Genomic DNA, 14,106 nt, shown 5'->3' with positions numbered 1-14,106 from the left:
TTTTTCTTAAGCACACAGCAAGATTACACATCCGTGTCTTCCTTTCAGTTAGGCATGACCCTGTGACTAAGTTCTCTCACAGGAAATGTGAACATAAATGACACATGCGCGGCAGCCTCGCTTTAAAATCTCTCAGCAATGTTCCTCCATCTGTTACTCCTTCTGACTGACTGGGATGGAAATGATCACAGCCACCTTAGCAGTCACGTTTTCTTGTTGTTGTTGTTGTTTGTTTTGACATGGAGTCTCGCACTGTCGCCGAGGCTGGAGTGCAATGGCATGATCTTGGCTCACTGCAATCTCCGCCTCCTGAGTTCAAGCAATTCTCCTGCCTCACCCTCCTGAGTAGCTGGGATTATAAGCACCTGCCACTATGCCTGGCTAATTTTTGTATTTTTAATAGAGACAGGGTTTCACCACGTTACTAAGGCTGATCCACCTGCCTCGGCCTCCCAAAGTGCTGGGATTACAGGTATAATCCACCATGCCCAGCCCAGCAGCCACATGTTAAACGGCAAAGCCTCCCTTGACCTTGAGGCCCAGAAAAACCTGCATAGGACAGAGCCTGCCTGGGATGCCTGGCCTGGCCTCTGTGAATCAGTAATACAATTCTTGTTCTTAAAGCCCCCGAGATTTGGGGGATCTGTTAGTACAGCCTGGGCTACTGTAACACAGTTATCAATATCAAGAAGCTCACATGTTCTAAGAAAGAATTTCTATTATTGTGAAATATGTTCCAAAGAGCATTCAAGACTAGAGCAAAGCAGGAGGTTAAATTTGTAATTCAGTGTTGCTGGCTTGAAAGCTGCAAGTTTTGCTATAGGCAAGGATGAATAACCAAAGTCTTCTAGGCAGACAGCATGACAGACATTTTACTCTGTACAGGCAAATAAGCATTCTGAGCCAGTATCTCTGAGGAGGGCCTTGGTGGTGTGCAGGTTTAATAACTGTCTTCTCACTACACACATCCCCCACCATCTTCCAGAAGACAAAAATCAAATCTCCATTGTTTCAGTGTTTGAGGGTGTTTCAAGGACTCACCTTACCTCCTTGATGCTTTTCCACTACAGTGGTGGTGAGCGTTAAGTGCAGAAGGGAGTTTTCTGAAAGCCCCAAGGACAAGGCCAATCCACAGTGTCTTGGGGGATTAGTAGCATCCCTTGCCATCTGGCTACCCCAAGACCTCAGGACAGAGGGAGACCCCAGAGGTTTCTGAAAGCAACACAGTGGCTGGAAGGGCCTTGGATCTTTGGACCCAGTCTTGGTTTTGTGCACTTTCCAGAGCAACTAAAAGGCACGTGGTCTGAGTTTCACTGAGTCAGGAAGGGAGAAAGAGAGAGAATGAATGAACAGGCTAGATGGAGGATGGACACAAAGGAAAATTTTTTTTAACAAATTAATATTTTTTGCTGCCTAGGCAAATGGCTTTTGTGAAAACACTTGTATGAAAAGCAATACACCATTTGTTTTTACTTATTAATCACTATCATTAGGTTCTGATGCAAATGGGAATTTACAATAAAATGAAACAAATAGGATCAGGGATTATATACAATACTGTGATCAAGTGATTTGTGATTCAGGCAATGTACTACTTGAAACACGTATCTGGATTTCTCATTCCAATTGCTGCAGATGCTATTTGAGAAGCAAAAAATACAGAAAGAAAAATAATTAGGTTCATTAGGCTAAGACTAATACAAATAATATAAACAACACATTTATAACACACTGCATTGCAAATAAGCAATGTTTTTAGTATAAAAATTGCATTTCCACAAAGAGGCGAATAACAAATATGATTAAACTACTTCAGAAATATGTCAAAGTTGTATGAGTCACACATATACAGTGTCACAGTCTACATAAAGCTTTACTGAGAATAAGCCATGTGAAGGCCATGTCCTGGGCTGAAGCGATCAAAGGGCTTTTCAACTGAAGCTCTTGCTTCCGGAAAGCTGTTCAAAAAGCTGCCCCATCAGGTTCAGCAGGCTTGATGACTCCAAATTTGGCTTTTTAAGACAAGCTAAAATCTCCTCCAGAGAATCAAAATCTAGGACTGAGGTAAAGAGATATTACACAAGAAGGAACTTTTCTGTTGGCATAAGAGATTTGAATGAACTTTTTCAAAAATGCTGGTACATCTGACAGGATGGGTCAACCACATATTTATAATACCGACAGAAGTAACACTGCAACACCAAGATGAACGACAGATAGCCTACTGATATGAGCAAGAGAACCAGTCTCCCTCTTCTTTCTCTCACTTCATACTAAAGATTTTATGCTGAAATCTCAGGTTTACCCTATCTTTTCCACCTTTTCTTAAAATTTATTTTTCTCTGGACTTTCAATATTTCCATCCTATAAAACAACATACCAGTTCCACTACTGATGCATTTGGTAATAAAAAGTCACATGGTAAGTACTTGCCTTAAAAATGACTTTTATCATCTACCCCATAGGTGTTTTTACAGGATGCAGGTTCTGTAGACTGATATATTCCCAAATCATATCAGAATATTACAGCTGTCAACAAGGAATTTTGGCCATAAAAAGTCAAATTTTGGCTTTTTCCACTATCAAAAGCCAACTCAGCTGAAGCTTATCTAGTTTCTACTACAGTAGTTATTTTGAATGTATGTATTTAAAGAGGCCTGTGGCTAACAGACAGGGATTCTGTGCACAAGATGAGCTTGTAAGTATGTGCCCATGTAGTGCAAGGCCCTGTGAACCCAACAGACCCGCACCTCATCCCATCCAATGACTATACTTCAAAGGGAAAGAAAGATGTGGATTGCCTGTATGGTGCTTCAGTATGAGATCTCTGAGCAAGCTGGGTTGGTTTAGCAGATCTAGCAAGAGATAAATAATAAGAGAAACCAACATAAAGGTAATCAGAAGTTTCAAACTTTCCTTTTAATTGATGAAGAGGCACCCTGCTCCAACTCCCCAAACATAAAGCACTGCACATTCCCATTCCAAAACCAGTAACCTGCATTGCATTCACCTAATTTTCATTTACATGAAATACCATTCTGTGACTAAATAACTGGTATTGCAATAGAGGGAAGCATGATTTTAATTTTTTTTTTAGATTTTAAAAATCAATATCATATTTCCACGCACTTGAGTTCTGGATCAAATATATTATCTACAGAGAAAACCCACAAACTCTTATAGAAATGTTCATATCATTTTAAGCTTAAATTATTTTAGGTTGACTCTTCTCCTTTAGTTTTATATTCATTAAGTATTGTAAACAAACCTAAAATATTCAAGTGGAAAGACATTAAATTAGTTACATATCATGTCATTTGGGAAAAAAACCATCTTTGCCACGATCTTAAAAAAGGGAAAATCAGGACAAATGGTTTCCACAGATATTTAAAGTTTTAATGGGTCCTCTTCTCCAAGATGTTTTTCTCCTCACCTTTCAATTTCTTTTTTAAAGTACTGCTGAGCAAGAAAATACATTTTCTGCCAGGCGTGGTGGCTCACGCCTGTAATCCCAGCATTTTAGGAGGCTGAGGCAGGCAGATCACCTGAGGTCAGGAGTTCAAGACCAGTCTGACCAACATGGCGAGACCCTGTCTCTATTAAAAATACAAGATTAGCCAGGCACGGTGGCGCATGCCTGTAATCCCAGCTACCTGGGAGGCTGGGGCAGGAGAATCCCTTGAACTAGGGAGGCAGAGATTGCAGTAAGCCAAGATTGTGCCATTGCAGCCTAGGCGACAAGAGTGAAACTCCATCTCAAAAAAAAGAAAAAAAGAAAGAAAATATACTTTTCTTATTATATAATTAGATATTGGTCAAATATCCCTTATCCAGAATGTGTGGGACCAGAAGTGTTTCAAATATTTTTGGATTTGGGGATTTTTGTATATATATATGAGGAGGTATCTTGGGAGTAGACCCAAGTCTAAACACAAAATTCATTTATGTTTTATATACACCTTATACAATACAGCTTGAAGGTAATTTTATCCAATATTTTTAAGAATCTTGTGCATGGAACAAAGTTTTGATTGCACTGTAACTGCCACCTGTCAAATGAGGTCAGGTGTAAAATTTTCTACTTCTGACAAAATGTTGAAACTCAAAAAGTTTAAGATTTTGGAGCATTTGGGGTTTTGGATTGTTGGATCAGGAATGTTCAACCTGTACTATTTGGGGTTCAGTTGGAAACTGGCTTTACATTTTTAAAAGCCAGTGTAGACTGTATTTCTGCCCTTCCTCCCCTCTAGTCAAATACTCCACTAAAAAAATGAATATTTCAGTTTGAGGGGGAGGCATTATATAGAAAAGCCAAACTATAAAACCATTCTTATTCCATAATACCTCTGAACCTGAGTTTACTGTTCTTTGAAAACTCTGTTTCAGCTAATTATAAGAGAAACAAATCCAGTGACACGAGGGCAGGCAGGCCCTGCTCTGCTCTGATCCAGAAAAGCTTCCTGATGTCAGGGAGACGGAACTGCCACCATCAGAACCATGGCACTTTGGGTGAAGGTGTGTCAGCGACCAAGGGGGCAGGAAATGGGCAGTGACTAAGGCGGTAGGAAATAGGCAGGCACATGGTAAGGTTCTCCCAGCCCATCAGCCCAGTGATGGCCTTGATCTTGAAGCTGCACTACTATCTGAAAAGCACAATTACTGGTGACTCTTAACAAACTTCACCATACTGGGGAAGAAGACTGTCAAGTAACTGAATTGGAAAGATGAAAAAGAACCATCTCTAAAAATTGATGCTGTCAGAAGAATAACCTCCTTTGTGCAAGTCTTGCAACATCCTCATTCAACCACAGGAGGGCAGAGTTTCAGAACCTCCCCTACAGTGAGCTCCGTGCTCGCAGTTAATACAAGGAAAGGGTTATTTAAACAGCCAGATAGAAATATACTGCATGTTCCTTTCTAAAGATGACAGAAACTTTTAGAATTTCTTAAACCTGTACTCATTATTTTGTCTGGAATCAACTTTAGGCATCTTTCATATGCTTGGAATCTAATTTCATGAATTTATTCTAACACATAAATCAGGTAAGAGAGAAATAGATGGATAGATTTTTTTAAAAAGAAATTAGCCGCCCTGGGTACTTAAAGTAGACTGAGTATTGAGAGATTTACAAAGATATAATTCTTTGGAAGATTACAGAAGATGGAAACAAAACCAAATCTTTCACTTTCAGGTACTAGAGTTCATTAATTCTTTCACCAAAAGCACATCACCGAAGGAAAATCAGAAGTGGTTTTTTAGTTATTATTACAGTAGTTCAAGACCCAGGGAACCTCTTGAGATGAAAACAAAACAAAACAGTATTCAACTTTTCTTCACAAGACTACTTTGTACTGGCAAGACTTAGAGGACTTCTGGCTTGAAAAATATTGCTAAGAAAACTTAAAAACAACAACTACTACTACATTTTGGACAAAACAATTTTTTTTTAATCTGTCTTGTAAAATCCTTACTTCCTTTGGAGTCTCTGATGGCTACATTTCATTTGAGATGTTTGGCAGTCATGGCCTCATGGGTTATGGATACTGATTATCTAAACCCTTAGGTCAGAATAAACAAACACAGTTCATGTAAACCTGGCTGCTATTGGAGTCCTCTGACCAAGAGATAATTGTGAAGAGTGTGGAGAGCCTGAATGCCCATGGTGGAAAAGTTGGAAAAATTATAGGTAAGAAATAAAACACAGGAGATTCAGATGGCTGGGATGACTTCTGCGCTGCTCTCTATACCTAAGACCCTTTCAAATTCTAGCTGTAAAAGATTTTTCATGCACTGTGGTGCCAGATGTTTCTTGCAATTTGAGAAAAATAAATACTCTACACAAGAAAAGGAAGCAAGGCGTCTACGCTATACTTTGAGGATGCTCAGGAGCCAAGGCTCCTGCTTGGCTTTCATTTCACAGGGCCTGCAGCCTTGTCTCTGGAAGGTGCTCATTAGGGCTGGAAATGGCCTCCTCTGGTCAAGACTCTCTGACCCCCAAGTAAATGAACTTGTTACCATCCCAGTCCCCAAACAGATCCCAACATTACGTTTGTTTTTCTATATCCTGATTGTCACACCTGAAAGACTCTCCTTAGTATACACGAGGCTTACTGCCATGAGACCAAATGACTAGAGAGCATCTTTTAAGAGAGAAGCTTGCTCATTCAGGAAAAATTTAGTATTTGGTACAAACTGCAGGCCAGAGGAAAGCTGACATATTGTTTTGGTGTGTATTCTTGAAAACATGTCATTATATTTACAGTCCCTTGTCAGCATGCTGACTTTTCCGCTGCCTCAAGGAGTCTTCCACCACCTCTGTGTCAGCTGGGCAGGGCTTCTCAGAGATGCCTTCTTCAGCTTCCTCAGGCTCTACTTCCTCCCGGGTCACACTGTCCTCTCCTGGGGGCCCCTGGTCATTGGCCTCACTTCTCTCCTCATCCACACCAGCAGCCAGGTTGTCCTCCTCCTCCTCTTCTTCCTCTGCTTCATCCTCATCGCCAAGATCTTCTTTCTCTTCTTCATCATCTACAAGGCTGTCTTTGTTTTCTTCTTCATTTGAATCATCTTTTTCCTCCTCTGCATCCTGCAACTGTTCAGCCCTATGAGCCTCCTCTGACCTCCCATTCTGCTCTGTGGAGGGAAGAAAGAGGAATATCCTCTGAATAAACAATGGTAATTCAGTAATCAATGGAGTGTGTTTAGCTGTGAAATAAAAATAGAGGGTAAGTGACAGTTTTTTCTATCTTGAAGCTATGGTCACAGAGGACAGATTCTCCGGTTGTTATCCTAGCCCCATTTAGGGCTTCTCCATCTGTCTCTGGAGATTTCATGGACCATAATGACTTAAGCAGGGCGTGTGGGCAGCAAGGGCAAATTTTCCTTTACGCTCTGTATTTTGTGTCTTGTAGAAAGCTCAGTGACTCTATCAGTCATGGTGATTGGTTCAGAAACGTGACAAGCTAAGCCACTCAAAGTACTCCCCAGGAGTTCTGAGTCAGAGTCAGGAGAAAAAGCCTCTTTTTCTTCAGGGATTTTTAAACAGAGAAAATGCGCAAGGACTGTCAACAGCTCTTATGAATAAGCCACACAGAAAGAGAAACCTAACATCACTCGGGCCGTGCTTGAAGCTAGAATGTCCCTGGGCTTTTCAGTTATGTGAGCTAATAAATTTTCATTTGTTTTCCTAAAATGCTTGATATTAGGATTCTATTACTTTTAAGAATTCTAAGAATCATATTTTCAAATTATCCATGGAAGTCTCAAAGCCTCAAAAACTTCAAGAACTAAAAAGAAGCATGAGTTTATTTAAACTCCCACATAAAATTCAACAATTACAAAGTCTCACGAACATCTTTATGCAGTCTCAAAAATAGTCTGGAATAAAGACATGCAAATCCAGGGGCACCTGGCCCCAGAAGTATGCAGCAGTGCAAGGATTTGGGAAGACTGCTTTTAAAGGACTTAGGAGAGTTACTAGCACACAGTAGACTCAATATATATTGAGCTTTCCTTCTTCCCTTCTAGTTCTAGTTAGAATAAAGGAAAATATGATACTGATTAATGAAACACACACACTTAAAAAGAAAAAGCAATTGCCAAAATGAATTATTTCCTAATTTAAGAAAGGGAGAAAAATAATTTTTGTTCAAATCTACCTAGAAAACATATTTTAAGAAATGTGGTAGTGATGATTTGGTCACCTAGTAAATCACAGAGAAAACCCACTATGTATATGAGCACAAAAAGGCACATCACAGAATTCCAAAACCACTATAGATCACAGGAGCTTATCGTACTTACCAGAACGCTCAGATAAATGCCTTGGAAGCGGCACATAGAAACATTCTGATATTACCACCAAGACCTGGAGGGGAAAAAGTGATTTTACAGTGAATAGCTAGGACATTTATTACCAAAGGGCCTCAAAATTAGGCCTTGCTTCTATAATCAGATATTCTTTAGACTAATAATTAGCAGCTAGTCAAAAGTCTTCACAAGAGACAAGGATATAATTAAGAATTTCCTACTTTTCAAATGTGACATAATACAGGAAAATATTACTTTAGAAAGTGGTCACAAAGCCAAAAGTCTACCGAGAACCCACTATAAATAGATGAACCAAGCAGGTATAAGAAGATAGACACTATGAACCAAGTCTTTTTAAATACACTATTCTGGACAACCAAACAACTCTTTATATAGGCTGCCCCTTACCAATGGGTAACCCGTGATTGAGTGGAAGAACATTTCACAAATATTACAGCCAGCTGTGGGTGGGCAAGGACTGAGGATGACTTTGAAGGAGGGGGCATTTAATGCCCTGGGCAGTCAGGAGAGAACAGCAGCACCGCCTGGCTGCTCTAGGCTAAACCAAGTTGGATCTCCACGGGGGATCTTGGATCCAGAGAAAGCCCTGAATGCCAAACTGAGGAGACCCAGGAGGTGGGGCAATGAGTTGCAGGAAGGCTTGGTGGGTTGGGGAACAATAAGCTCTAAGCCATTAAATCAATTTGAACAACAAAGAGAAAAAAACATTCCATCTGAAATGATTCCGGTTTGAAAACCTTACCTTTTAATGTGATAGTTATATGTTTACTGGCTATTCCAGGACATGTTTTTTTTCTGACTTTTCTTTTTTATTTATAATTGACACACAGTAACTATATATACGGATGGGGTATAATGTGATGTTTCAATGCATGTGTATACAGTATAATGATCAAATCAGGTTAATTACCATATCCATCACCCTAATTTATCCTACTCTTCTATTCTGGAAAATTGTACATTCAACAATTTTATCTCAGGTTTAGTCTATCTAACTTAGTCATTTAATTTTGACTTAGTTGGTGAGGTTACAAAAAAAAAAAAATTTAGATCCTAGCTTCCCAACAGACATGTCATCCTTCAAGGAGTCTGGGCCATTCAGAGCCAGCCTCAGGCAGCTTTGACCCTCAGTATACCTTTACCCTGGCATGCTACATTTTAAATATTCCCTATGTGGCTAAGATATGAAAACAATTGAGAAACACTTCTCTATCATCCTAGAAGTTAACAAAAATGTCATTCTGGAATAGGTGATTTAAAATGGGATAAGAATGCAGCTGTTTCAAATTGTGTAACTCTCACAAAGCAGAAGTTAAAAGTACATAAGAAATTAAAGGTTACTAAAGGCAAAAATTCTAGCAGTTGTGTGTTTACTTTAATATACTTAACAGTTATAGAAAAGGCATTGTGTGTGTGTATATATAAATACACATTGTGTGTGTGTGTGTGTATATATACACAGAGGTTTTTTTTTTTTTTTTTGGAGACAGGGTCTAGCTCTGTCACCCAGGCTGGAGTACAGTGGCAAGATTATGGCTCACAGCAGCCTCGAACTCCTGGGCTCAAGTGATCCTCCCACCTCAGCCTCCCAAATAGCTGGGCCTACAGGTGTGTGCCACCATGCAAGGCTAATTTTTGTATTTTTTGTAGAGACAGGGTTTTACCATGTTGCCCAGGCTGGTCTCAAACTCCTGGGCTCAAATGATCCACCTGCCTCGGCCTCCCAGAGTGTCAGGATTACAGGCCTCAGCCACTGTGCCCGGCCTAAAACAGGCACTTTGAACACAGATATGTGTTTGTTATTTTTTGGAAACTTATTAACAATAAATGTATGAATCTTTTTAAATTTATGATTCATATGCTTTGAAATTATTATTATTTTGTTAAAAAGGTTAATAATATTTTGTTAAAGTTATTTGCTTATTAAGGAAGGGTAGTCTATCTCACTTAATCACTTGAACAGGCTAGAATCACTCTCTCCTTATTTCAGGCCAAGCCTCCAATAACCTTTCTGCACTGATTATCTGAATCTAGGTTTCCAAAGGAATCCAAGGTGTAGGCAGGCAGGCCTGACTCAATTTCATGGACTTGTAGTCAACATCAAAAATAATATTCTAAAACTCTAAGCATTTTCAGTAGTCTTCCAACAAGTTCACACACAACCTACATTCCCTATAACTCCATCACTGACTCGCCTGGGACCTCATACTGTTCCCCCTACAAGAACCTCACACTATGGTAGCCCCAAAACACACTGCTAGAAAAATCTAGCATCAGACAACAGATGGGAGAAGCACAGACAATCACATTCTATTTATATCCAGTGTCGAATCCCTTTAGACGAGAGCAATGGGGACATGTTAATTAGCAAAAAGATTAATGCAACAGAACAGAACATACCTAGGACCTAATGAAGGACATATACAGATATCTAAGTAAGTCCCATTCCTATCCCTGAAGTTAACATCAGGAGCCAAGTTTCAAAGATAAGCCATGGTATGTATTAAGCATGTTCATGGAAAAGTCAAATCGAGCCTCTTTGGCCTCTTGGAGTTATGACTTACTGTAAGTCAATTGTTAACATTTTAAGCTTATTTTTAAAAAGAACTTGCTGAAGAGTCAAAATTCATTATAAAATATAAGGATAGACTTTAAGATAATCTTACCTTAAACTCTGTTCTTTGACATAAATTTTTAGTAATGGTCAATTATTCCCATTATAGGGTTTAGGAACTATGTGATTAGTATACAGTATAAAGGATTTTTAAAATTTTTTGGTTTAGTTAGGGTTTAAAATGCAGTCAAACTAATCAAGATTAGGTTAAGAGAAAGAAAAAAATAATAAAAAGTACAACATGCTAAACATTTATAGTTGCCTATATAGTTAGATAAATAAATTTATTATTCAACTCTTGCCTGAAATACCTGGGGAGAAAATACACAGATATATACTGCATACTGATTTTCATGCCCAAAGAATAACTGTGTTGTTTTAACTACATTATCTATCTCAGGAAAACCAGAGTGTACGCATAAGCAGCTAGTCAGGATTAATTTTAAACTGGAGGATAAGAACAACAACAACAAAAATCTTGCATCTACCCAAGGAACAAATTCAAAATACTGGCCTTATCACTATAGTGTTCTAATTAAGTAGGCAACATGTGAAATCACAGCTGACTCAGTTGTCTTAGAAACTATCAATTCAAGTACGGTCTCTCTCTCTTTTTTTTTTTTATCACTGTCTATAGTCTAGGCAGTACACATCTCAAAATACTTAAAGGATAGGATTAGAAGATAAGAATTTAATAAATTTTCTATTATATCTCACATTACCAATGAAAGCAGTCTCAAACAAGCAAATGCTATTTAACTACTTAGATTACATAAAATACTATTTTTTATGTGCTTTTTCTTTCTTGGTTGCCTTTTAGTTGTACATGAAATCCATTTTGCCTTAAAGATAGAAAAAGGTTGGTATTATCTCTTACCAGACCCATAAAAAGGCCAAAAACCAAGGTGGCTATGACGAAAAAGACATAAGAACACCAAGTAGGAATTCCAAGGGTCACTGTGAAATAGTTGTGAAGATGCTGGAATCAGAAGAAAAAAAAATATTAATTTTTAAGAGAACCAAAAATATTTCAATCTCCCTCTCTAGCTGTTGTTTTTACATACATAGGTGTATATATCTAAATTATTCTTAAAGAACAAGTCAATTTTATAATATTGGGAAACAGAGTAGTAATCAAAGTCATTACTAAAAAAAAAAAGTTATACTTGCTTAGAGGTCATAATCTGGATAGAATTCTGGTAGAATCATTTTGATAGTCCTTTCTTCCACCATGATGGATGCTTTTGGCCCTCCTCCCCTAATAATCATATACATCTCAATGTTTACTTATAATAGGGCATTCATTAAAAAATCGAACTGTTTGGGCCTCTGACTTTTTAGTAAAACTAAATTATGACTTACAGAACGTCAACCATTTAAAATGTCTCCATACCTTTTTTCTAATCAGACTCTCATTGCTCTACACCTATTCATCCTTTCAAAGTTTAGTAAATTATCAGAAAACATAAAATGTAACAGTAGACAGAAGAATCAGTTTTTCTGGTTAATTTATTATGAGTAAATGAGATTCCAGCAGTCTATGAATAGAGTGTACATCCCTTCATGCTTACTGCTCCCTAAGACTCTATTTGACGACCAACACTCTAAAAATAAGGGACATAATCACAGCTAGAAATTATTTACATGCTAAATCATACAGAAATTAACAGATATGAACTTGCTATTTCAAAGTCAAAACATCAAAGTCTACTTAGACGTAGAGTTGCAGGAGCCATGCTTCCTCACAATGACTCAGTCATTGGTTTAAGAATCTGACAGCTTCAAAAATGACCATTAACTAAAATTCAAGCACAGGATGATATGGCTCCAAATATCAGCAAGCAAGGTAATGACAATGACTTGCCTAGAACCTAGTAAGGCTGATGAAAATGAGTCCAAGTTTCTATTTTAATTTCCTATTCCTCAAAATCTAAATCACCCCCATTGGTTTCTTAGCTTACATCAATGCAATTAATTAACATATTTTATTCTGGCTTAATTTGGAATGATAAATAAAGAAAAAAGTTTGTAAACTGATTTAGTATAATCTGAAATATCTCTCTACAATTTCTTATTCAGCAGAAGAGATACAGCTGAAGACTCAGCAAGTATTTTAAACACTGACACATGGAATCAAAGTGTTCAATCAGTATTTGTTGAATAAGGAAAAGATGCATCAAATGCCTGAGCTATTTATTCAAAGGAAAGGTAAACACACTCTCAAACTGTAAAGCTGGCATCTGTCCTCTGTTGATGGCACCGGTCATCAGTGTGTGTTTAGCCAGGACAACTGCTTATTAAGAGTAACTTGGCTGGACGTGGTGGGTGACTCACGCCTGTAATCCCAGCACTTTGGGAGGCTGAGGTGGGCGGATCACGAGGTCAGGAGTTCGAGACCAGCCTGACCAATATGGTGAAACCCTGTCTCTACTAAAAATACAAAAATTAGCTGGGCGAAGTGGCATGTGCCTGTAATCCTAGCTACTCAGGGGACTGAGACAGGAGAATTGCTTGAACCCAGGAGGCGGAGGTTGCAGTGGGCTGAGACTGTGCCACTGCACTCCAGCCTGGGCGACAGAGCAAGACTTCATCTCGAAAAAAAAAAAAAAAAAAAAAGGTAACTTAGTATTTTACAACTCAGCAAGTAAAAGGCATTATTTTGGATATCAAAACATCGTTTCATTCAAACTCTTTTCAATGGAAGTTTTAAAATTTACTGTATAGCTTCCTACTTTAGAAAATACTACGTATTAAACTTATGCTTTTCTCGGGGGACTCAGTATTATCAAGATTAAACCCTAAAACGTGCCAAAGAATTAGAAGATGGTCAAAGTCAATCTGCCTCTGTGCCAACCCATGAATATATTCTAGAACTTGCTTTATAAGTATCTGCTGATTTATCTTACTCATATGGTTAGGAAAAATGTTGTGCAGTTTTAAGTCCTTCTATATAGTATCTCATGCCCTTTCTGCAAAATAAATGATTAATGCAACTCTCAAGAAACTTTCTACATTACTTTTTAATTTCATTAAATCATTTGCTTTTGAAGCATTGCATTCTGACTCAAACACTTAGTACTTTCAAAACATCCTCTTATTTTAATAAGCTGCACTTCAGTTTTCTTGTATCAACTTCCTTTTTAAAGGGATTTGAGTTTCTTGGAGAAACTCTGCCATCTTCTGGTCTTTTAGGTCATTATTAGTAACGATTCATTAATCAGGTTGTACTTTCACAAGTACAGATATAAATATTTACCTGTTTACTTTGAGTCTACAACGGCTTTAAAGCCCCTTATAAGTGTTAGGATTAATGGTAACATGTCCTTGAAGTTTTGCTTTATATATGTTTCCAAAGGAATAGCTTATTAAATAAAATCCAATTCAGTTTTAGATCACTGTGTTTCTGTTTCTTTACTTACTAGGCAAAGTGACAGTTTTCACTTGTGGAAAATATTGATCCTTGTTCAATATTATACGTGCTTACCACAAGGAAATATCCCATGCTGTTCACGGAAAACGCACAAAAATGTAACCTGATGGGCATGATACCTTATACTATTGTACTAGATGAATAAGAAAGTATCTTACTCGGGCTAGGCGCGGTGGCTCACACCTGTAATCTGAGCACTTTGGGAGGCCGAGGCGGGTGAATCACGAGGTCAGG

The 14,106-nt window shown here is 38.2% G+C and overlaps 1 protein-coding gene across 1 annotated transcript in view; it reads right to left on the bottom strand.

The window, feature by feature from the left end:
* Positions 1–1,382: 1,382 nt before the first annotated feature.
* TMX4 (thioredoxin related transmembrane protein 4) overlaps positions 1,383–14,106 on the bottom strand; it is a 51,245-nt gene continuing 38,521 nt past the window's right edge. The window contains exons 6-8 of the mRNA XM_023217870.3: positions 11,320–11,421; positions 7,802–7,865; positions 1,383–6,631 (exon numbers count right to left, since the gene is read on the bottom strand). Of these exons, the coding sequence (XP_023073638.2) occupies positions 6,258–6,631; positions 7,802–7,865; positions 11,320–11,421 (540 nt within the window). The 3' untranslated portion in view covers positions 1,383–6,257. The remainder of the gene's footprint in view (positions 6,632–7,801; positions 7,866–11,319; positions 11,422–14,106) is intronic.

This window comes from Piliocolobus tephrosceles, chromosome 20 (genome assembly GCF_002776525.5).
Source record: "Piliocolobus tephrosceles isolate RC106 chromosome 20, ASM277652v3, whole genome shotgun sequence".
Lineage (NCBI taxonomy): Eukaryota > Metazoa > Chordata > Mammalia > Primates > Cercopithecidae > Piliocolobus > Piliocolobus tephrosceles.
The sequence above is the reverse complement of the archived record's forward strand: the minus strand, read 5'-3'. Positions and strand labels throughout refer to the sequence as shown.